The 24,841-nt window shown below is 44.2% G+C and overlaps 2 protein-coding genes across 2 annotated transcripts in view; one reads left to right on the forward strand and one right to left on the reverse strand.

Annotated features, from left to right (window-relative positions):
• The window catches only part of LOC139051622 (uncharacterized), a 290,263-nt gene that overhangs the window by 197,675 nt on the left and 67,747 nt on the right, over positions 1-24,841 (forward strand). The gene's annotated exons all lie outside the window — the stretch shown is intronic.
• LOC139051624 (uncharacterized) lies at positions 292-10,461 on the reverse strand. The gene is made up of 4 exons (XM_070528568.1): positions 10,166-10,461; positions 7,866-7,942; positions 5,461-5,587; positions 292-1,996 (listed from the first exon to the last, which is right to left on the reverse strand). The coding sequence occupies exons 1-4, from the start codon at positions 10,285-10,287 to the stop codon at positions 1,930-1,932; spliced, it is 393 nt and encodes a 130-aa protein (XP_070384669.1). The 5' UTR covers positions 10,288-10,461; the 3' UTR covers positions 292-1,929.

The following is a 24,841-nucleotide window of genomic DNA, read 5'->3' on the forward strand; positions in this document are numbered from 1 at the left end:
AACCTTAAGTCACTCGCCGAACTCTTTCATTGGGGTACGGGAAGGCATAAAACGAGTTCCACTCGGGAATGAAGGTTGTTGCGAGCGTAGACGTCAGTCGTCGAATAAGCTTTTACGGTTAACGTTTGTCGGATATTCATAGCCTTCAAGAATGCACATTTCTATTCTTATTGACCATGCAGTTTGATTACGAAAGGTTTGACTACAGCATAGAAAAAATATATAATTGGTGAGAAAGATCTAGAAGGTTCTGATACATGCAGGCGCGTCATGCGCTGAGTGGTAACCTAACATTTGTTAGCCGGTGAAACGTATTCACAGGAAAAATATCTACAAGTAAGCGTGTAAACGTACATAAAAACTTACTTGTCATGTGAAACACTTATTGTCATTTTTGCACAGAAACTTTTGTCACATCAGGATAAAAAGGTTTCACAGCTGGAGCTACTTAGCTGTCCGACAGAAAACATACGACTTCCAAGTGGATAAAAAATTATCCATAAAACTTCACAAGTTCCGCCACAAGAAAACATAACTAAAAATTTTCCTATTGGGAGACCATGTTATATAATGAAGCTCCAAATTATCTCACTAATACAATCTCCCTACCGTCATCAGCTTATTTGATGGTATAGAACAGACATCTGCGGTATGAATACACGCGCCAAAGAACAGTGAATGCATTGAACAACATTTCAAGCAAACAATTTTCAAATGTGTACAGTGTAGTTATGCATTGTTGTAAAAGAACCTGCAAGTGCTGTCTCTCGAAGGCAACTTGGCATTTCGACCTCATATAATGGCAGAAATTACTTTCTAGTTGACTAGAATACAGTACATCGTTCCTCAAATGTTTCCTTATGAGAGATTTTCCATTCTGCTTAAGATGCAACATCACCAGGAATATGGTTCCTTAAAGCTTGTTTGCTGGTACACTGTAAAAAGAACTGCACAAGAAGTTTCTCTAATTCAATGGGGGTCAAGGATTTTTTGTGCACATTTCAGCACTCTAATTACACAAAACACAATCTTGCAGCCCGTTAGGGTTTCTTTTGAAGTCAACTTGATAAAGCAACGTTCACTAACAACATAGTTCATGAAACACTGACCGCAGGCCAGGGTCTGCAGTATTTTTCGATATTGAAGCACCCTAAATACTTCGGGCGACGAGTTCTGCTCGCGCAATTTCGAAAAACGAGACGGCATCATTCACATCTTGCATTCCTTCTGGCACACATACCTATCACGTGTTCCTTTGTCTGCTAAACGACATCCACACTGCGTACACTCATGCGGTGTTTAATCCACGTGCTTTGTTTGGTGGCGACGATGAAGCGTTCAAAATCGTCTGAAAGGAGCGATCAGAGATTTCGCAAACTTTAGAGCTGTTTCCACATTGCGAGTATACATGCCTCTTGAGATTATATTTCTTTTTGAATGATTGAGCCCTTTTCACATGCATGACGTTTCTCCTCTGCGTGAGCGGGCTCATGTTTACGGAGAGTTGCCTCCCGCGTGTATGATTTACCGCAAGTTTTGCAAATGTAGGGTTTCTCGTTTGTGTGCGTGCGCTTATGGTTATCTAGATGAGTACACGCCCTGAACGATTTATTACATATTTGGCACTTGTAGGGTCTCTCGTCTGTATGCGTGTGCTTATGTTGATCTGGATGATTAGCCTGCCGGAACGATTTATCACAGATTTTGCATTTGTAGGGTCGTTCGTCTGTGTGCGTGCGGTTATGTTTAACTAGGTAATCTGCCCGGCGGAACTGTTTACCACAAGTCTCGCATTTGTGTTTTTTGTCAGTACGGTTGTGGCAATGTTGTACAAAGTTAGGCTTCTTCACCGACGATTGATCACATGCTTTGCGAATGTGGGCTGCGTCATCCGTGGGTTCCTTGGCGTGCCCGTGTAAGGCGTCCGGTCTACTGCAAGCATTGCCACAGACCGCACAACTTTCGCTGTTCCCTTCCTCCGGTTCCAGGGGCATTCCTGCAAGGACGCAGACGAAGGCGTTCAAAACGGCCGACTCTTGTTACGAAAGAAGAAAACGCATCTTGACAATTCTGAGGTTGACAAACAATCGTGCGTTAATGGTAAGGCGACTTTCTGAACCTTAGCGCTTACTTGCTGCATTTAATCTTGGCGCTCGATTGGGGATCTAGTTTGGCGTAAATTGAACACTGCTGCCTTTGATGGTCTGTGCGGCTAAACTTTAAAATTGGAAAGACCCGTACCTGTCTCACACAGGCTACACAAAGTAATAAGTAAAGCGTGGTTTTGGTATTTCTTGCTACACGTACGAAGAAGAGATGCGTGGTAGTGGTTGTTAGATAAGGAACTTAGCCGATCTAAACATGATTATTTTTTTTCTCTCACTGCACTAGAGCTGCTTTTTGCGGGTATAAGCCATTGCAAATAGTCACTTGAGGCTCTCGCTTTACGAAATGGAAATGGCGCAAAGGCAAACTATTCGTTTTATTTCTAACAAGTGTAGGTGGAATAACTTCGTCGGATATCTTACGTATTAACTCAAGTCCTTCATATCGGAGACAATGAAAAACTTCCGGGCTCTAGGTTTGCTGCAGTGTTTGTATGAAGTCATTCAATATTTGACTCGCATTCGAACTGCACACCGTTCCTGCCGAAGGTATCGTGAGAAATACACACATTCATTTCCCCCATACGTAGCAAGCATAGATACGTCAAATTCTTTAATGTTTTCATGTGAAATGAATGACATATGCTACAGAAGAAGTTAGTATTCTCTTTTGTTTTTCTCGGTAAGGAATTGAACGCTGCAAGCGTTTAGTTAAGGCATTGATTGTACGACATCTTTTCAACCGTTTAGTGAAGAAAAATACAATAGGCAGTAGAGCAGAGACAGCGCCTATGGTGTATGTCATTTGTACAGCCTGTTGCTCGTTTGAAATGTCTACGCTAAGCACTAGATCATCATTGGTCGCTATTCTTGCGGTAGTGTGCTTTTTACTTGTATACCTTTATTTATTCTTGTAGCATTACGGCATTCTTGGCATTACGGAATCAGGGTGTAGACGAGCCGTATGTAAAAATACTGAAAGATATCGATAGTGGCTCCACAGCCACCGTAGTCCTCCATAAAGCAAGCAACAAAATCCCAATAAAGAAAGGCGTCAGGCAGGGAGATACGATATCTCCAATGCTATTCACAGTGTGTTTACAGGAGGTATTCAGAGACCTGGATTGGGAAGAATTGGGGATAAAAGTTAATGGAGATTACCTTAGTAACTTGCGATTCGCTGATGATATTGCCTTGCTTAGTAACTCAGGGGACCAATTGCAATGCATGCTCAATGACCTGGAGAGGCAAAGCAGAAGAGTGGGTCTAAAAATTAATCTACAGAAAACTAAAGTAATGCTTAACAGTCTCGGAAGAGAACAGCAATTTACAATAGGCAGCGAGGCACTGGAAGTCGTAAGGGAATACATCTACTTAGGGCAGGTAGTGACGGCGGATCCGGATCATGAGACGGAAATAATCAGAAGAATAAGAATGGGCTGGGGTGCATTTGGCAGGCATTCTCAGATCATGAACAGCAGGTTGCCATTATCCCTCAAGAGAAAAGTATATAATAGCTGTGTCTTACCAGTACTCACCTACGGGGCAGAAACCTGGAGGCTTACGAAAAGGGTTCTACTCAAATTGAGGACGACGCAACGAGCTATGGAAAGAAGAATGATAGGTGTAACGTTAAGGGATAAGAAAAGAGCAGATTGGGTGAGGGAACAAACGCGAGTTAATGACATCTTAGTTGAAATCAAGAAAAAGAAATGGGCATGGGCTGGACATGTAATGAGGAGGGAAGATAACCGATGGTCATTAAGGGTAACAGACTGGATCCCAAGGGAAGGGAAGCGTAGCAGGGGGCGGCAGAAAGTTAGGTGGGCGGATGAGATTAAGAAGTTTGCAGGCACGGCATGGCCACAATTAGTACATGACCGGGGTTGTTGGAGAAGTATGGGAGAGGCCTTTGCCCTGCAGTGGGCGTAAACAGGCTGATGATGATGATGATTCTTGTAGCGGTTGTATACATGATTTATGCAAGGTTATGGTTTAGTTCTAGTATAGCGGTGTGTGGTGTTTATACGTCGTTTCTAATCATGCAAGCTTAGCCGGCTTCAAGACCCGATTATGTAATGAAGAAATTAGAACTATCAAACTATCATATTTCATTTGATAGAGCCAGTTAAATCCCTGAAAATTATCCATCATAACTTCTATTCATGCTTGCAAGTGAGGAAAATTATGAAATCACTAAATTTAAAAGGAACAGAAGCTTGGAATTTACAAAGTTATCCACATGAAAAAAATACACATCTCAGTTCGATTAGCTGCATCTCTTGGAGCATGCTAAGCAGACAACTTTCTTAATATTCATTTGCAATTTCCTCGAAATCGATAGAATGTGCCCGAATAGTGCCGAATGAGCTACCCATAAAACAAAACATTTTAGAGCGCTGTGTAACACATAAATTCTGAGCACTTTAAATGTGTTATTTGGTGCAGTTAACTGAAATGTGGCAGTGTTTTCGTTGCCGAGTTATAAAGACGTAACTTTGTTACTTGAGTTTCTCGAAGTTTTCTTAAGTATTTGCGAATCTAAAGAACAACAGTTTGAGTTACTATATTGTCCCTGGTATAAAACCATTTACACTACGTATTTACATGATGCGTATATAAAGAGCAGCCGAGAATCCCGAGAGGCTGTTGCCACTTCTTCGTCTTCACCATCTACAATTTTGTCCTCTTTTTCCGCCGAAGCAATATTATCATATATCTTTAAATGCCGCAAGCTTCAATACTCGTACAGTGTGTTGCCGAGCACGTTCATTTCTCTTTTCCAATGTAGTAGATCCTGAGCTAAGGTTTTTGTCTACGCCGACACCATACTGTCTTAACAGCAGCGCGATATTTGTCATTTAAGTCATCGCAACATTTATCCCTCACGCAAGTGCGTCAGTGCCAGCGTAATTCTTACAGGAATTTTACAGGAAAGCAGGAAAACCCTATTTTGTTTGATGAGCCTCGGCTGCGATGAGCGTCTCTCCTTCACAATCTTTACATATTCCATAATGGGGATTGAGTAAGCAGGCTACAAACCTGCAAGTGTACCGCACATTGCGGCGTGTTAACAGGTTGGAAAATCGGGCAAGCTTGTGCAGCTTCGTGGTTGCGGCACGGGGTGTGCACACTGCCGTGTTGTGTCCGGTCGCGTTGTTGGAACCATTCAGTTTGGCAAGGCAGGCAGCGCCGGCGGAAAGCTCTAAACTGCCGATGCAATACTTGTTTCAGCCATCAGAGCTAGCCCTCCCAAGGAGAAATTACTGAGTAGACGCAGCATTGTTATACCTGATAACCATCCCTCGCCTCTCTGAGTTGCTTTTTAATAGAACTTTTCCAAATGTGAACTTACGTGGCGGCGTCTTCAAAATTGGCTGATGCTTCATTCATGCCGGCGCGAATTGTGCTGGGCACTGCCTTATCGGCGCTCCTGATGGACCCCATGTGCTGGCAACTTGAGCTGCCATTGTGTGTGATACCTGTAAGGCATAAACGTTTAGTAAAGGTGTTCATTCGACGTAGTGCAAGGGTAATTCATGGGAAATGGATATTTCATGCTTATGGTGCAAGGCAAGAAGCTTTTGGTGGTATGGAAACTTTATTGCTGTGCTTCCGTACGGGGTGATTTTTTTTTCTGCGCCTATGTCTTGAATTTGAATGCATACAAGAATTTCGTGGCGATGAGAAAGCCGACCACGATGAAGATTGTGCAGTGTTGCATTCTTCTGAATCTTATGTTTTATCTGAAACCTCGGGCAGAGCACGACAGTGCTCGAAGTGAAGAACGACGTGTCGGTTTCTTGTGCGTGGAACCCTATACCGAATATATTTGCTGCGTTATCCAGTAATAAGCACACTAGATGCCTGACGAAGTTCTTGCTTATTGTTCATCTATTACGAGCAGCCGCTTTAGCCCGACGCAGTTAACAACAGTGAACAAGTGAGAGCACTCATTTCTAGCGATGGATTTAGAATGTTTGACATATACTCTCAATTTATTGACCTCCTATGACACAGGTGCTTCATCAAATTATGTACTCGCCTTTCGGAATGTGGTTATCCGAACTGCATTTGGCGACTCGTGTAGCTCAAGATCATAAGCACCGGCTGTAAGCACTGCAGGTTTACCAGCTCATTACGAGCACAAAAAAGGCTGTCCTCGCCAATGTTCCTGTGTAGCCCATCAATAGACTATAGGACAACTTTCAAAAAGATTGCTCAATGCGCATATGTAAGAGTCGTATTGCAGAGAGTACGTTAGCTTGGAAAGAAATGCGGAAGTATTAATTCATGGGGCAGTGTCACTAAACTATGCAACGGAAAGCCTCAAAGCACGTGAAAAGTGTGGATTGTATGGATAGCGCTGCAGTTATTGTGGCTTGGTGAACATCTTTCATATAACGGTGCAGTAATCGCGTGGAACTGAAAGGAAAATGCGAGAGACGTAAAACGCGGAAAATACGGCAGAACCCTGCTCAGGATGATCATCGATGGTACTGCAATTAGCATTAAAACTGCAGGGAGACGCCGTATTTTTGGAGGCACCATTATTTACAATATAAAGGGGGGGGGGATTGGCGAAGAATGCTTACGGCATTACTACACCCACATGCGTTAGTGACTATGAATTCGTAGGCAACGGAAAATATTCGACACGGGTTCCCAACTAGAGGAACTAAAGATTTGAGTTTCAGCTTTGACTTCGAATGAACTACAGAGTGATAGCAAAGGCGTATCTTAAGAAACTCATTTTTTATTCTCTGGCATTCTCAACATTATAAGTCACGTCGTTAATGTCACAACGTTCAGCAGCCCTGCGAAAGAGGTTGCGCAGATACTGGCAGAACACATAATCCTTAACGTATCGAAGGAAAGCGAATCACCTTACAGAAAAGAACGTTCAGTTGGGAAGTCCCATGTCTTAGTATGGCGTAATTTTTCGTATTAACAAAGCTTTATCATGTTGAAGTAGTGGCAGACTCACTGGTAATCGTTGCGTGCTGTAATTGCTACTCTGTCAATATGAATAATGTTGATGTTTCAGAAGCGTATATTTGGGTTATTTGGTAAATATTTATGCCAACAGAGGGCAAACTACGTAACAATTTTGTGTGGTCCTTGCGTTACATTTTCATTAATTTTTGAAGGTTGTTTATGCTGCCACTGTGGCTTGGCGTGCTTGGTATGAAAAAAACCAAGAGCTCCAATATAAATGGTCTTGGGGTGCCCTAAATTGTGCTCTGCAACTTCTGCAATCGGCAGCAGAGGAACATGTCTGCTGCTCGTAAAATGCTATTGGTGAGCAATTTTCACACACTGCCTAAATCGTAACAGCACCGTTAAGGCAGCATGGTATCAGGTAATGGTAGCAGCTCAAACCCACTGAGATTCTGCTGTGCAAATAAAATTGTAGACCAATGGTGGAGCGATGATTCCATTTACGAGTGAATTAACCACTGCATGGAATGTACAGTCTCGGCTTCTGCCCTTATCATCTAGGAGGATGCTTTACCTGACCACCGATACAAGAACAAATTCATTAAAAAACTTCGTCTCAATAGATCATGTATCAATTTGCATACATTCAGATACGCACAAATTTCTTAGTAAGGCCGTTGTAATCTGGCTCATGCGGAAATCGCCTTAGCCGCGCTGGTAAAGTGCATCTTCATACGCAATAAATGTGCCGCTGCCACGGAAACCGAAGGGGTTATCAGCCATGTTTGTGGTAAAGGCAAGTGATAATCGCCTACGTACCGGCCACGTTGCAAGCCTTGTCGGTCATCGGCATGTGCTGCGTGTAGCCCTGGTAACGCAAGGCGTCGGCACAAATCCTACAAATAATAAAGTATTGGTCAGACAGTTACTAGCATGTGACAAGAAAAAGTGAAATTATGTAAGCAAAGTCGTGGTTTGTAAACACGCTGCTCGCAATGGTTCGTTCTCCTTAAATACCGACTATTCTGGCATACATAGGACGAATGGCACACTCGGGGCAATACATGGTGCAGAGGACTCATCCACCGCAGACGAAACGGCGCATTGACTTGCACGAATCCTGTCAGTTTGACTGTTAAAGTACGTACAACATGGTCCTATGTAGTTTGCTATATGAAATTCTTGCTCCGCCTGCTACAATCACGGAATCCTAAAGATAATTTTGAATAAAATCTTTTTTGGAACATGTTTTTGCATAGATAATACGGGTTGAAGTATAACAATGACACTGTCCAGATGGTTCCTGCAATTATGATGCAAACCTGCGCTGATGTTAGAATAATTAGTATTTCTGCCTCCCTAATGCGATTCGGCAACGCCTTGGTGAACGTGGCGTTTTCACGCCAATTACAATCATTTCTTATTGATCCGGCAGCCATGAGGAATATATCGAATTTCAGATAATACTTGAAATTAAGGGCTTCATTGCCTCGCTCTGAGGAATACAAGCCGATTTCTGCCTCTTAGCCAAGTATTAATTTGAATATTTCCGAACAAAATGACGAGTTCGCATAAAATAACGATGAACTAGAATGCAGTTCTTAAATGTTTGTTCTCAAGTGATGCTAAGTTTCTTCTATTTCACTCTCTGGAGCCTATATAAGAACTCTTCGAAGGATAATGATTGTGGTGAGAACGCGTGAAAAATATCCTATAACTGATGCAATGCTTAGTGAGACAATAGCTGAAATGCGACGTGCAACTGATTCGTTACCAAATGGTGAAGGGTACTGTAGAATACCATGACTTGCCACTTGTTTATCGCTGTGGTATTACCTCACCCCAGTTTGCTACTTGAAAAAAAAAACCGTTTAGAACTAAGTAATATAAATTTAGGTTGTCAAGGAACATTTAAAGCAGAAACAAATACCTTCTTTAACCACACAATTCCAAGCGGCAAAAGTATTTTCCTATAATGCGCATTTGTTGCCGTTAAACAACACATGCAAACGGAAGCGCAATACATTTAAACCAAGTTTTGGCTTTTCATGCACGAGGCCTACTTTTTATTAAAGCAAAGCTTTAAGTGGACAGTACCCACTTGGTCACATTTTTTTTGTTACATTGGCAAATGACAGTATTGCTGCGAACTTTGACGAGTTGTCTACAAAACACATATCGTTCGGCCTACCAATTGTACAGTGCGGTTAAAACTAATTCCGATGTTTTTCTTGCAAGAGCCATGACCTGATAAAACGCATACCAAATTTAGGGGAACTGCGCATAAATTTTGACCATTGGGGCTTCTGTAACGAGCCCCTAAATGCAAGTAATCAAGCCTTTTCACATTGCTCTTTCATCGAAATAGGGCGGTGCCATCCGGAATTGTACTCGGGACTTCAAGCTATGGGCAACCAGCGCTGAAGCTTCGCGTGCCGACAGCAGCGCCGTAACACACAGCCTAGCGAGCGGTAGACACAGTTTCTAGTAGCACACGCAGTGATTTCGTGTCAGTAAATTCACCGATTGTCTTGAGTCACACTTTTCACGGCTCCTCAAACGGCAGGGAACCGACGTGCTAGGACGTAGCAGCGCATGCGCTCTACGCAGCGCGCATGGCCATGGACAGAACTTGGCTGGCCGCATCGGGCTAGACAAACATTGATACAGGCGCACGTTTCTTATCGCTAAATATGTCGTGCCATCTTCGTAGCCTCCCTATCGGACGGTTTCAGCATATTTTATTAACGCATGAAAAATGTCGTAGCGCCTCCTGGCCAGCGCTGGTTCCCCATAGCACTCCATCGCGTGTGTGCAGTACAATACTTATACATCAATGATAAATATTTTCTTCTGTAAGTATACGTTCGCTTCATGTTCTGAAAAATATTATCCTGAGCGCTAAACAGCCGACTTGTCGCTGAACATGGCAATATTTTCGCAACACCCTAGCATCGACGCGTCGATCTAAGAAAGCCTCCGATTTGAAATTTCAAGCTGGCTGTAAAATAGACCCGTTTTAGGCAGGAACAAGTGTACATATGTTAAAGCCTAATATATGGGTCGTGTCTAAGGGTAACAGTATCCAACGAAAAAAATTGACAAGTGGTAAAGCTCACGTTTTGTAGGCGTTCAAAGTAGATGAAGCGTCCTGGGTACCGTCACGGCTTGTACTTGGTGATGCTTTGCCCTTCATGCTTAAATCAAGAGGCGTGTATTCGTTGCTGCTTTCTTCAGCCATGCCTGATGTTTCGATGTCGTATAACTGGCGTCTATTGTCGAGTGGGCGTTGTTGAATCACCGCGTTTGCACTCTCAATACGAAGAAAGAACGAAAACTAATAAAACATTTGTCACTTCGCGGTTTCGTATAAAATGATACCGCATATATGGAAAAAAACTAGACGTTTGGGTCCGCCACTAGTTTGACATTAATGTACAAATTTTCGAACGCCAGCAGAGGCGCTCCCATCACCCATGCTATCAATCCGCCAAATTGCCTAACTAAACTTCACTTACTACGAAAAAACTTACATTTATCGGAAGATATCGCTACTTTCATGCTCCTCTGAAAGTAAGGTGCACATCTTGCTGGGAAGAAATTATTGCTCGTGTAAGTGCTCGTGGAAGCGCAGGACGTATACAAACTTCCTTTGCTTCATGAAACTGGTTCCGGTACAAATATTTCCGCCACTGCAAGCGCGAATGAATATTGAGAAGAAATCGAGGAAAGTTAAGACATCTATCGATTTCGATCTTTTTCTACATCATGGAAGCTTCAGTGTGCTATTTGTATTTGCTGTAGCTGTGCCAGATGAAAATACGTTATACTGAGCATCACTAGGCGATATTAACGCGCTAACGGTTCAGACAATGTTAATTTAATGAAGTAAATTATGTCTGTTTTTATTCCATAAGCAAGAGCGAAAAGTCTCGCCAACAGGGTGATTGGAGCGCAAGAGCACATGCAGCCTCTCAGAAGGACAGTAATCTACATATGCAATTCACTCGCGTCATATACATAGCCCAGAGGTGCTCATTAGGTGATACAAGCGCAGTGAAGTTATTGATTTTTTCAAGGAAACCGACAGGTGGGCTAGTTGTTATGGCATAACCTCAGGCTAAGCGCAAAAGGGCACGTAGGACAACAGAAGTCAAGCGTTGTGTCTTTGTTCACTTTTGTTGTCCTACGTGTCTTTCTGAGCATTGCCTCAAGTAATTTATTCCTTGCTACTAACAGATACCGGTTATATATTTGGTTTTTCATATTATTTGGAAACAACACACGTGACAGTGTGCAGCCTTCGTAGATGAATATGGTCACCAAATGCTTAACGCAAGGGCATTAATTTCCGTGCTTAGTATATTCAATGATTTCTAATTAAAACTGTCAATAAACAATAATATCAAGTGCTAGCATAGCTGGACATTGTTCACGTAGTTACATAATTTTGTAGATAAATTTTTACCTAAATTTACGCAACACTTTCTTCACTGCGTGACACTGTCTAGCAAATACTGCAATATTTAATAAATATGAAATATTTTCGTCGCAAAATGAATGATAACAGTGTTTCTACCTGTTGTTTGCCACAACGTTGATGCTTGCTAAGCATCGTAAGCACAGTTTCGGCAAACCTAGGTGAAAAAATTATTGGTTGACAAGAAAAAATTCACCGCACCCAAAGTTACTATTCGGATGACGTGCCCGAATCATCAAAATATATATTGCGATAAACCCTCGCGTTCGAAACTTTCCCCAGCTTGCTCTTCAGCCTGCCGCTGTGTCGGGTATTCTATGACTTACTTTTCTGATTCGATAATATTTTCCACGCTTGGGTAACGACGAAGTAAGCCCAGTGCTTTGTTGTGTATCTTTCGCGTCTTCCTGCAATCCTCATTCCCCCAGGCCACAGGTCTTTTGCGTCTATTGTATGTTGTTTAAGGAACGATAAATTTTAACACGAAAGCGTTAAGGGCGCGGTGCATGACAGAAAATCCGTTGTCGGCTGCGACGCGTCCGGCGCCGGCGTCCCCGTGAGTGAAAATTCTCATATGGTAAAGAACATCGCACATGCAGTGCGAAGATGTGGGATCCTTCCCTACCTGCGGCAAGTCGTTTTTTTGTCCACTTCTAATTTCATTATTTATAATTTCTTTAATTGAATTAGTGAGCAAAAGTTTCAGGGAAAGATTCTGGGTGTGTACGTATGTTTGCAAGCAACAGTTACATTTCATTCCTTTCCGCCTTTTCTTCCTTGTCACAATATGCTGAAATGTTCTGCTATCAGCACCGAATTTGGCGCAAACAGCGGAGTGCGTTTTCGAAGCAGAACACAAAAGTTTAATGTGCACCGTCTGCCAGTCATCAGCATACCGAGGACACGTCTGGTTCGACCTCACCGGTCGATGATGCTGGCGCTTCACTGCGACATTTTCTCCTCTATTTTGTTTCTTTTTAACTTCAAAGCGAGGAAACAAAATCAAGAAGAGCAGATGCGAAAATATCGCAGTATAAGGCGAGCATCATCGCTCAGTGTAGCAAGACTAGCCGACGGCGCCTACATTTCTTCCAGTTATGATTCGGACACGGGCTCCGCAGTTCGCGTTTCGTTTGGCACAGATAGTAAATGTGCAACTGAAGCAACGCGAGACAGCATAGACACGTTCCACCTGAATAAGAGGTTTCTTTTTTACTAATGAATAACGTTCCGCTAAATGCGAGTTACGTTGAGGAACACATTCACTGCGTCGATCATCGGAAAACTCATCGGCGACTCAAGAAGCGCGTCGGTTATGCATGAACGTTTACTCGAAGATTCCAGCATAATCGCATGTGCTCCAGGACCTTACAGAATGTGAAACACTATTTTCAGCACGCATTCAATCTGATAACGCAAGGTTCCACTACAAGATAGACAGCAGATACAATCAGCGACGATGACCCCGAAGGGTCTGATAAATGCAAGTGCGTCATGCAGCGAGCGATAACTTAGCATTTGTTAACCAGTGAAACGCTTACACCGAAGAAGGATAAACAGTACGTGTGTCATTTCGCCAATCTTAAAAGGTATCGTCCAATTACAGAGCGCCACACGAGAGCGAAAAACAAAAGACGTAGAAAAGAAAACTAATGAAATTATGGAGTTCGTTAGCTACGGGCCTCAGCTTTACTTGTCTAGAGTATTGGCCTGACTTAAGGGCCTGGGCGGTGCCGCTGTGATTGCATGCCGCCTGGCACTACATCAAAGTTACGGCCGCATATTTAGTGAATTTTCGTGTAGAGCCCGTAATACCATCGAAGCAGCTTGTCACTCGGTCAATGTCGGCTTATCGGGATGCAAAGCCAAACGCCATCGCCGCGCTACTATTCCACTAAGCGTCGTCGAAGCTTGTAGCGTCGGTTTTCGCGAATAACAAAAACTGCAGGTAGATAAGTGAAAAAGGCAGGTGAGAGACATTTTCTGGAAGACAATCCACACGAGCTAAGTGCAGTGATCCCGCTGTGGCAAGGAAGAATTTTGCTCCCATAGCGGTTAAAGATTCAGCAATGGAAGCCTATAGATACGACGAAAATTTGTACTAAATTTTCGAGACAGAAATGGTAGTTGTGATGGAACTACGGTGTCACTCGTAATAGGCAGTGCAGCGAATGTAGTCCGGAGACAGCTTTCGATTGATACATGTTTCAAATCTCTACACATGGCGTAACAATATTCCCCAAACCAATTTTTCAAACACAGTTGTGCAAGTTCAAGTGGTATCTATAAAAACCTAGGCGTATTAGTGGCGGAAACGTTGGAAGCCGTGACCGTGTCGTTTAATGGCTCGCACCTGTCGTTCCGCGTCGTGCTGGCAGCGGTTCAATGCCATGCTGCGTGACGCCTTTTCTTTTTTTTACGCCGCGTAGGACTGAGTTCAACGGTCTCTCACCAGATGGCCGAAACAGAAAACTCAAGATTTGGTTTCAGTTTTGGTTGTTTCAGGAGCGCTCTTGAAATGTTTTTCTCTTTTTACTTCGTAAAAGTCATCGCTTTTATTATAAAATTGTATTCCTTGGATAACATTCGACAACACAAGCATGCGCAAGTCTTTGTGTTACGCAAAAAAAAATTATATCGTGCCTTATAGCATGAACATCCTCAGGAATTCTGGACATCGCACATTCACCATCCTGTGGAACTTCACGGCAACGCGCATGCGTAACTGAATGGGAAGATTTTAAACAATTTTATTTCTATATATTAGCCGAGTATCAAAGAAGCTTCAACTGTATGCGCCAAGAGGGCAGTCCGTAGTAACAACATATGCATTTATGGCACGTAGTCGGAACATTGGTGGTGCGTTAAAGCAGCGTTTTCGTCAGGGATGGGCGGTTATCTTACACGACAGGAAGAAATGGTTTTGCACCGTCTCAGCTGAATACACACTGACTTAAAGAAGCGCGAAATTTAAACCTTAAAGCGATTTATTACAACTGGGGTTCTGAACGGTAATTGCAGAGCGAGTGTCATTCAGACTGTTTGCACGCGCATGTTTTTGCCAGGCAACAGGAAAGGAGAGAGAGTGTATGTGGGTGTGCGCACCGCGAGCGTGCGTGCTTGTGTACTTGTATTTGTGTGAGCGCGCGTGTTTACGTCTCAGTATTTGATTATGCGTGCGAACGAGTGCCTGTATGCGTGTGCGAGCATTCGCGTGTCTATGTGTGCGTGCGTGTGCACATTTTTGCGTGTGTGTGGTCGTGCGTGGGCGCGTTTAAATGTAAATGCGTGCGAGCATATGTCGTATCTGTGTGTGTGTGTGTGTTTGTGTGAGTGTGTCCGAAAGTACGGTGTGTGTGCGTGTGCGTGTGCGCCTGTGCGCGCGCGCGCGTGTGTGTGTGTGTGTGTGTGTGTGTGTGTGTGTGTGTGTGTGTGTGTGTGTGTGTGTGTGTGTGTGTGTGTGTGTGTGTGTGTGTGTGTGTGTGTGTGTGTGTGTGAGTGAGTGAGTGAGTGAGTGAGTGAGTGAGTGAGTGAGTGAGTGAGTGAGTGAGTGAGTGAGTGAGTGAGTGAGTGAGTGAGTGAGTGAGTGAGTGAGTGAATGAGCTAGGGAGCATTTCCCCGCTTACATCTATTCTTGCGGATGAATGGGATATAGAGTTTCTTTCGACCCATATATGAATCTACGAGACAAGAACAGACGACATTGCATTTATAGCATTATCTCTTTCTAAAAGCAATATACATTCAGAAAAAAAAAAAGAAAACGCAGTGTCCTTCCACTCTGTGAATAAGTATGATCAGCAAAGCTGTGCATGTGGTCCCCTTAATGGTGAACTGCACTTCCGCCGGGGGTCCGCCCGGCTTTCGACTACATATATCTTCGGGATCGGCCCACGTATAATAAGCGCTTTATGCCTGCGTCACTTCCACCGCTGTCAGCCCGGCATTGCACTATCTTCGGGACCTTATTCTACAAGCGGACACGATAGTGGGGAAAGTAGCCCTTACCAGAAAGCTTTAGCTTGGTTTCTCCTATCTAAATGCATATAAAAGGATAACTCGTTTTTCTCGGCAACCACTGCACCATATATGACGAGTTTTGTTGCATTTAAAAGAAAAACTTAAGATCTAGTGACTGTTGGTATCGAATTTTTGATCTGGGTCGTCAATTTTTTTAATTAAAATTTGGCAAGTTTTAAAAATTTTCAGAAAGCGAAACTATCAATTTATAACTATGTAACTCAGCAAGAGAAAACCATATCCCAATTCTGTGAATTCCATCTAATAGTACATCTAAAGCAGACATAACTGGTATCTTACATATGAGTCTAGTGAAATTAGTAATATGGAAATACAGCTTTTGCACTTAAACACACAGCGCAAGCACCTAAGACGAACCACAAAAGGAAGACACGACACACACTGGCGCTGGTATGCTTAAGTTCCGAATTATGTACCAACTAGGCCCAAATGAAGTTTTACTGAAACAGCTTTTGCAGAACTATTGTAAACAACGTAACAAGTTCACGTAAAATAGAAATTTACATATCCAATTTGTCTGCTTTGAATGATCTAATAGATACTGTTGCCAAAACCGCGATATCTGTTTTTGATGCAGAGCTTGTATTCTTTGGTACTTTTGAATTTTGAGAATTCTTTTACCGAAATTCAGGCTCTAAATAAAAATTACACTTGCAACAGTCACTAGAATTTACTTTTCTCTCTGAAATGCAACACACTCCATCAGAATCGGTCCAGGGGTTATCTCAGAAAAGCGTTTCTGCGTTTTACATTTATTTGAATATGCCGCGTTCGAGTTGGGCTTGAGCAAAAGCTTCCTCTTAACAGCTTCGCTGTAGAAACACGCCTCAGCGGTCAATGGCGCCGCCTCAGATTTTGCCACGATGGCACCGTCACCATTGGCATGGCTCCGTGAGCAGCTACGAAGCTGTTCTCTTTCGTTATCTTCCTTCCCTCGGCGCCAGCGCGTTGTCTTGACCAGCGACGTGCTAAATCGGCATTATTATTGCGTCACGCATTGCTTCTGCGACCAAACAAGCTTTCGGCGGCACACGTTCGCTGCTATATTGGAATTAAAACCTTAAGCTGTTTGCCTTCGAAAAAACAGCGTGAATAAAAATCGAAGGCAGACTGGCCCCAGGGAATATACTTACGGGGCCATACTATTGATGACAGCATCAAAAAGGCTAGGTGCGGTCAGGTTGACTTTACAAGTTTGCAAGATTGGCTGACGGGCCAGTTGGTTTATTATCACAGAAAGAACAGCGCTTCAAGTTGTTAGCGCAGTGTGTGTGTGGTTCCTCTTCTGCTTCCCGTCTTGAAGCGCTGCTCTTTCTGCGACTTCACAAGCGTTATTTTTCAGCGTCAGTTACGCTTTCCAAGAGCGTTTACTTGGAAAATGTTTTCTCGCATAGCTCTTACAGAAGCATGTTTAATCAAAACGTCTTCACACGGTTAATCTCGAGGACGGGCTCTAAGCTGCACATTTTCATTAAGCACCTAAGGTCAATTACCGAACATTTAATTAACGTAGCTTTGTTAATTACGCACACAACTTCTCAACTTACTCCGCATCCAGAGGTTACCAATCTGAACGCTCGAATGATGAAATTATGTCACCAATACTTGTATTGGTTTAATAGTTTGTTTGCTGCAGTTAAAAGCAGCCGGCATATTTATGGTGCTGTAGGTTTCTTATAAAGCAAGTGGAAAGCTTGGACAGCTTATCTTACCGCAAATAAATCAACTTCATGAGCTTAAGCACATGTACCCAACCGAACACTTCTGCCTTTACAACCTAGTTCTCCTACGTTATACAAGTAGCACCTTACCGCTACTGTACGTTACACAGGGTGTGCGAGAACATTGTGCGCGCTCCCGATTGGATTTCTGAGAATTGGTGGCATCCGGCTCGGTTTCCTGTCATCATCAGGATTAAGAACAGCTGACTCGGGGTAAGCATTGAATACATTTTCAGTACTTTATAACATATGGACCAGCGCGGGTATGTACGTTAGAACGAAAAGTACTGAAATATTAAGATTGTGGTCTTGCTGCATATAATTTGGCTGTCTAATGTTAAGATCTAAAAAAAAATACTGTGATTTTTTGACAAAGAATGCTGACATGAAATATGAGCTCCGACACAGTACCCGTTGTGGAACTGGCCTCTGGACTACAGGGTTACGTTGAACCACGAAATGCCGGTTTGCTAAATACCAGTAATTGGAAAGAGTTTATCTCTTCAATTTTTGGTATGTTGGCACCACTCTGCAGGCTTGGGGGCTTTGGGGGCTTGGGGGCTCTGCAGGCTTGGGGGCTGCAGGCTTGGGCAAATTTTTAAAAGCATGCAGTGAATCGCAATGGGGAGATTGTGTCTAAGTCGTGAGGCATTGTGTACAAAGGATCGCAAGCTGTTCAAGTAAATACACCCTCCATATTTTTTAATCGACTGTTATTCCATCTTCTCGTGCACTTTTCCCCGGGACATGTCTTCTCTAGTTACACATGGAGCGTTTGTACACTGTTCGTCATTACTTCCAATCAGTGTTGCGTAGCCGCTCTGGATACTGTACACGTCAGTATAGAAGTCCTCTGCTGTGTTTACTAGATCATCGAAATTGCTGATGACATCACCTTGCTTATCTTTCACAGCGTACGTCTTGCTCTTTCCTAAGCCAAGTTTACTTCTCGCTGATTTCATGGTGCCCCCCTTTTGTGCTGCTTCCTCAATCTTTCCGACGTTATAATTTCGAATGCCACTTTCTTCTTCTTTATCAGCTTTTGCAGGTCTGCGAATTCTATCTGACCTCTTGAGTTAGACACTTTCGTGATCTATGGTTTCTTATCAGGTCCTTCGTCCGTCGGGAGAGCTTGACTACTTGTTGCCTTGGCGCTTTACCACCCAATTCAATTGCTGCTTCTGAAATCACTCTAGTTACAATTTTATTCATTACCTCTATGTTGTTTTCGCCTTCCTGTTCTAAATCCTGCACATTTGTTTGCGAGCACCAGCCTCAATCCATCTGCAGTTATGGTAACTGCGTCTGGTCTGGACTGTTTCCTCTTGACTAATGTACCACTTTCTCTCTCCAAGTTGAGCGGTATCCTATACTTCCCTAACCTATGATCACTGCCCTCTATAGCCTACCTAACACTTATACATCACGCATTATACAGGAGTAGGCACAAAATATGAAATTTATTCCATTTCTTGTTTTGCTGTTAGGGCTTTTCCAGGTCCACTTCCTGTTATTGTGCTTCCGGAAGAAGGTATTCATTATGCGGAATCGTTTCCTTTCTACGAATTCTACCGACATCTATCCTCTACTATTCCTGCAGTCGATGCCGTAGTTGCCAATTGTCCGTTCCCCGGCCTGCTTTTTCCCATGCACTTTCGCATTGTAGTCGCCCATGACTACAATTAGTATGCCGAGTTTCCGCATTCCGCATTGATAATTCAATGCCCTCACAGCACTGTTCTATTTTTTCATTATGACTGGACGTTGGAGCGTAGGCTTGTACTTCCTATAATCTATATCTCCTATTTAGCTTTATTACGACGACTGCCACCCTTTTGTTAATGCTGTAGAATTAATCAATGTTGCCCGCTATGTCCTTATGAATTACAATTTCGACTCCGCATTCTTTCTTATCTGAAAGACTCATGCAGCCAGCAGAGGACGTGGCCATCAGTAAGCACTGTATAAGCCTCAGATATTTTCCTATATAACCTCACTAAGGCCACTGATATCTAAGGCAATGCCTGATAATTACTTCAAGAGCCCTGCTAAACTAGCTTCATTCGAGAGGGTCTCTTGTCACAGCTGTCTCTATATACGTATATACAAATGTTCGCACGCGCGGGTACTGATTAAGGTACCTCGCAAGGCAGATACGCACTCCAGAGCCACCATTGTATGTGAGCTCGAACTGCTGTTCGAGAGTCGGCCACAGTCGGTTCTAACTCGTGGGCCACTTCGGCATCGGAGGGGCTTTCTCGTGAAAGCGTCGCCGGTGGCGTGGCGCGTACGAACTGGCGCCGTGCACGATGACCATCGGTGTCGGTGTCGAGGTTCATGCGCTCTTTTGTGCCGACGCCGTAACTATGACCGTGGATCCAGCTCGGCAGACGAGAAGTCGGCTGGACCTTCCATGAAGACGCTGCTGTGACGTAACTTCGACTACGCATCCCAATACAGGGATTGGTGGATGGAGGAAAGGAAAAAAATGTGGACTATTTTATTTCTGAACCAAAGCAGATTATCGCAGAAGCTGCGGACGCCATTGAATTGTTTGCCATCGATGCAGCCGTCACTCCTAATGGAGGCAGGCAGGGCTGTCACACACGTCACTGAACCTTAAAGTACAGTTTAGCCACGAGATGCTCACGCATGTAGGATGCGTTAAAGAATAATGAAATATTTGTAAAACCGACTTGACGCGTCCGAGCGTCTGATCGACGAGACATATAATCACTCTTTTCTTTGTCACAAGTGAATTTATTGTAACTAGTTGGCTTAATTTTGTTCGTTTGTTACTATAGGAATGGGCCTCATAGCGTGGTTGCGATGATTTTCTTTGGTAATTTGCCTGTGGATCCATTTACGCTCCTAGGGAGGAATAAACAAAAACAAGTATATAGAGGACATTGCTTTGGTAACGACAACTATAGGCGATATTGCCCTGCTACGGCGGTAACTGACATTATGCGGGCCTTAGTCGTACACTCGACAGACCATGAGGGTCAGAAAGAAGCGCTAGTCAAATTTAAAAGCTCCTTGATAGAGAATTGGCACCGTTTGCAGTGAAGTCGCCTTCCGAGGACCACGTTCACAAAACTTCTCGTACGTAAGTGTTCGTGGCACAGTTGTGTAGTAACACGGACACTGACCGGTCGGAGTCCATGTTTTTTTACTCAAGTGCGTCGTGATCATCCCCGACCAGACAAACGTTCATCGAACCCTAAATTTAGTAATAGTGCTTTCTCATTGGCTGCAAACTTTTATCTCGTATCATAGTGATAACGACTGGCTAAATAACATCACGGTACCCACGACGATGGCGAAATCACGGACGGCAGTTACGTAAGAGAAGTTTCGTGAATTCCGGGTACCCACGTTTTTTTTTCTATTCCAGCTCGAGCCATCGATCTGCAAACGACATTTTCATCCAAAAGGTGCACGTGCTCCTCCTCCTCCTCCTTTTTCTTTTATTATTTTCTTTTTTTAAAATATAATAATAAAACGCAGATTTTTTTCTCATCCCCATTGACAGAATGGACAGGATGTAGCCAACAGGTGTTGATGAGCATGATACCCCATCGCCCAGCGCATTCGTCCAGTGCCTAAATTAGATATACATGCCTGCCTGTAAGAACTCTCCGACCCATGTTAGCACTCTCACGATTGCTTTCGATATGCCCCAGAATCGCAATTGCACTTTCGACTAGCGTTCCGCACGCGCGCGGCGCGTACTGCGCACTCTGAGATTACCGTTGCGGTCAGGATGTTGTCGCTCTAAAAATGAACGGTGATTATACGAAAGCGGGCTGCTCACCAGAGTCTCCTTTTCTGGGAAAGCCAGCTCCGAAGAGGGCTTTCTTGCACGACTGGCACGCATGCATGTATGCACATCTGCGCGCACAGGCTTTGAGGTACGTCGAAAGTACCAATTACCCAGGCTACCGACTCTAAAGCATGAAATTGAACCCATAAAAAAACGCTGCAAGGGTGCAAACAAGCGGCAGCTGTATACCCATCCGCTGGCTGTGGCGGCCGCTGAGCATATTCAGGTTCGTGATGGTGAGACATCAGAATTCGTAAAGCCGCTTATACGGCTAAGCTAACAGAACGATTCGCTTAGGATGCGCTCCCGCAAACAGGCGAGGATGCCGAATAAGCATTGCGCTAAGGAAGTACCTGAATTAATCGTCAAGTTCCCAAATTAAATAAAAGATAGACAAGAAAAGAAAGGGAAAGATAAAAAGAAAAGAAAAGAAAGAACTGCTTGGAGCTGCCAGAGCCGGCTGTCACCCTGCACTTCTCGCTAGAATTTACCATGTTCATCATAGGATTGTTATATAGTTACGACCCTAAAAGTAGAATACAACAGAAATGACAACAATGCAGCCTCCAGGTCTGTATTCGCCGCTTTTCTGCATTTCGCACGAAAGAGGTGCGGAAACAGCTAAAGTAGTCAGGTGTAGTGATTGTTTGCGATACGAAGTCACCTGCGCAGTGACTGCCTACGCGTCCCACTTTCGCGCGAAAGTGGGGCGGAAGACGAGGTAACGTACTTGTGGCTTGTTAAGTTTAAAACGGGACTTTAAAATGCGCTTTAAATTTATTCCAGCAAGGTAAAAATATGGCCGCCTGCAACAACAACAACAACAACAACCATCCAACTGCTGCACGGCTGACGTGCAGGACTCTAAATTTACAGCGGCAAGGGCCCGATGACAGCTCGGTGGTTCCCGTAAGTCCTCAGCCACCCATTTATGCGATCACATCACGATAGCTGGCCCAGGGTTTGTTTTTATATGCCAGCTAGGACCACCAGACAGGTGCTACACTTTCTTGAAACAAGGTAAATTTCTACTTTCTGCGTGTACCAATGAAATAACGAGCGCTTGTTGTCGGAAACTGTTCACTGGCGATCGCGAAAAAAAGAGCCAAAATAATAATAAAATAATAAAATACGTCAAGTGGAGTCGCATGCTACGCTGCCGCGTGGAAGGCCCTTTCTACAAGAGTCGTGTTCACTTGGTCGCAAGACAACTCTACACGATCGATGTCAAGCCAGTTAATCTGCGGCAGACATGTACAAACGCTTTCCGCCGCGTTTTCTGGAGTCCGCGCCATCTTGGACTGGTACACGAACAATCTCTCAGTTCCCTTTGCGCAGTGACGTCCTACTAACATGGCCATGAAACACCGAACGCGCCCGCACAGCCATGCATACCAGTCGAATCTCTAGTACTGCGCATTTGGTTGTTACATATTTATAAAGCGGCAGCGTCAACCTCCTAAGATGGCGGCACTCTGTAAGAATTGCGTAGAATAGTGAAAGCGCAGTTCGTATGAGAAAACAAAGCGGATTGATGACGGCAGATACGGCAGATAAAGCTGCACGCAGAAAGGGTTTCTCACCTGCCTTCCACGAGCAGATGCAGAAGTACTCCTTGCATGTCCATTGCAGGTTGTTCTTCCCTTTGTACTTTTCATTGCAAAGTCTCTTACATACGTCCGGGGTGCATACTAGAGAGGAACCAAAAGACCGGTAGTGTTTGCCTATTATAAGGCGATTTGCAATGCATGGTGCTCCTCATTCATATCTTTATCAAAAAAAAAAAACAGATTCACGGGCGATTACGATGCTCGCTAATGCGAAATTTGAGCGCAGCTCTTCAGGTGTTTTGCATTCCACCGGTTGCGTCGCTCATTGCTCAGAAAGTGTGAACGCGTTTCTCGCTCGGAGCGCATTCTCTAGCGGCGGCGGCGCTGGCGAACTAGCGCATGCGATGGAAGTCTGAAGAACACGTCAGCAATTTGTTTCCAATAGAGGTTGTCCCGTATAACTTGAGCCAACATTTTTAAGTTATGGGGTTTTACGTGCCAAAACCACTTTCTGATTATGAGGCACGCCGTAGTGGAGGACTCCCGAAATTTCGACCACCTGGGGTTCTTGAACGTGCACCTAAATCTAAGTAGACGAGTGTTTTTGCATTTCGCCCCCATCGAAATGCGGCCGCCATGGCCGGGATTCAATCCCGCGACTTCGTAGCCATAAGTATTCGATCCGCGACACCATAGCCACTGAGCAACCACGGCGGGTGCGCCAAAATGTTAAAGATGAAAGGCACTCCAGACGCGAGTTGAACCGAATGCATAATGTTTGGCACTGGCCTAGAGTTACACAGGCTATTTCTTTATTTTCCCCTTAACTAACGGATTAGTGACGTTTAATTATTCAACCTTTTAAGTATGGGCTGCAGACCCCAAGTGCGATACGCAAAGTTGTAGAGCACCTTCAGAAACCTCTCGATAAATTGTTTCCAACACGATATATCTCACGTGGTCTTTGTTTTACGCGTTCCAAGGAAAGGCCGCGAAATATGAAAAAAATACCACGTGACGGGGTGCTTGCGCACTGTAATTGTGCCTCTCTCAAGCCTGCGATGGATGAACAAGGTCGGCACCGCTCGGCCCGCAGCATGCATTTGCACCTTCATGCGATAAGAGCCCCATGCCCAGATACCCGCACCAGGCATAACGCCCTGTCGCGGGCCAGTCTCGGTGCAGCCTACCTTGTTCATCCATCGCACGCTTGAGAGCAGAACAATAACAGTGCGCGAGCGCCCCGTCACGTGGCATTTTTTTGTATTTAGCGGGCTTTCTTTGGAACGTGGAAAAAAGGACCGCGTGAGACATGTCGTGTTGGAAACAATCAATTGAGAAGTTTCTCAAGGTGCTCTACAACTTTCCTTATCACAACTGGGCCCTGCAGCCAATGCTTAAAAAGGTAATTAATTAGACATAGCTAATCCGATAGTTCAGGGGAAAATAAAAATTGCCTGAGTAACTATAGGCCGGTGCCAAGCATTATGCATTCGGTTCAACTCGGGTCCGGAGTGCCTTTCATTTTTAAAACTTTGCCTCAAGTCATGCGGGACAACCTGTATGGTAATGGTGGACGCGCTCGCCCAGCGCTCACCGCATGCCTTAGTAATGACGTCATCGGCGCACTACTGGATGGATGGATGGGCTGTAATTACGTCTGAGTGTTATACGCAAGGTTCTGGCGGTTGGTGTGCGTGCGTAAGCAAAAAAAAAATAATGGCCACCCCAGCGCTAAAAGAGCTAAAGCATCAAGCAAAATCGTATCGCCGGGTATACCTCAGCTGCGTTATTTAATCGCGACAAGTGTCAAAACGTATTGTGATAAACATGTAAATGTAAAGCAAAACCGGAGTAGACACTGTTCAGTATGGATTGCGGTTTGACGTCACGGGTTCGATAGGCAACGCACGTAGCCTCATTTCAGCTCCCGACCACCCGTGCAATGGATAGGCCGCGTACGGTGAGGACTGCGGAAGAACAGCGCGCCTAATATAAGAACACCGTCGTGAGCAGAAACGGAAATGTGCGCGGCGACGGCGGCCGGCACGCAATACGGACGAACATCATGCCGCAGACGCAAGGCGTATGCACGTTCGGTTGGGTCACCGACTCCACTCCCATCGTAATTGTGGGTGATTTCAAGATAGTCGTGTCTCGGCCAGAGGGAAAGTTGT

This window comes from Dermacentor albipictus, unplaced genomic scaffold (assembly GCF_038994185.2).
Source record: "Dermacentor albipictus isolate Rhodes 1998 colony unplaced genomic scaffold, USDA_Dalb.pri_finalv2 scaffold_13, whole genome shotgun sequence".
Taxonomy (NCBI): Eukaryota; Metazoa; Arthropoda; class Arachnida; order Ixodida; family Ixodidae; genus Dermacentor; species Dermacentor albipictus.

What these genes read in the sequence shown, in the direction of transcription:
- LOC139051624 (XM_070528568.1), bottom strand. Translation starts at nt 10,287, where the DNA reads ATGGCTGAAGAAAGCAGCAACGAATACACGCCTCTTGATTTAAGCATG. An exon ending in ACTTTGAACGCCTACAAAAC is followed by an intron (nt 7,943 to 10,165) that starts GTGAGCTTTACC and finishes TATTATTTGTAG; the next exon opens with GATTTGTGCCGACGCCTTGC. An exon ending in CAAGGCTTGCAACGTGGCCG is followed by an intron (nt 5,588 to 7,865) that starts GTACGTAGGCGA and finishes TATGCCTTACAG; the next exon opens with GTATCACACACAATGGCAGC.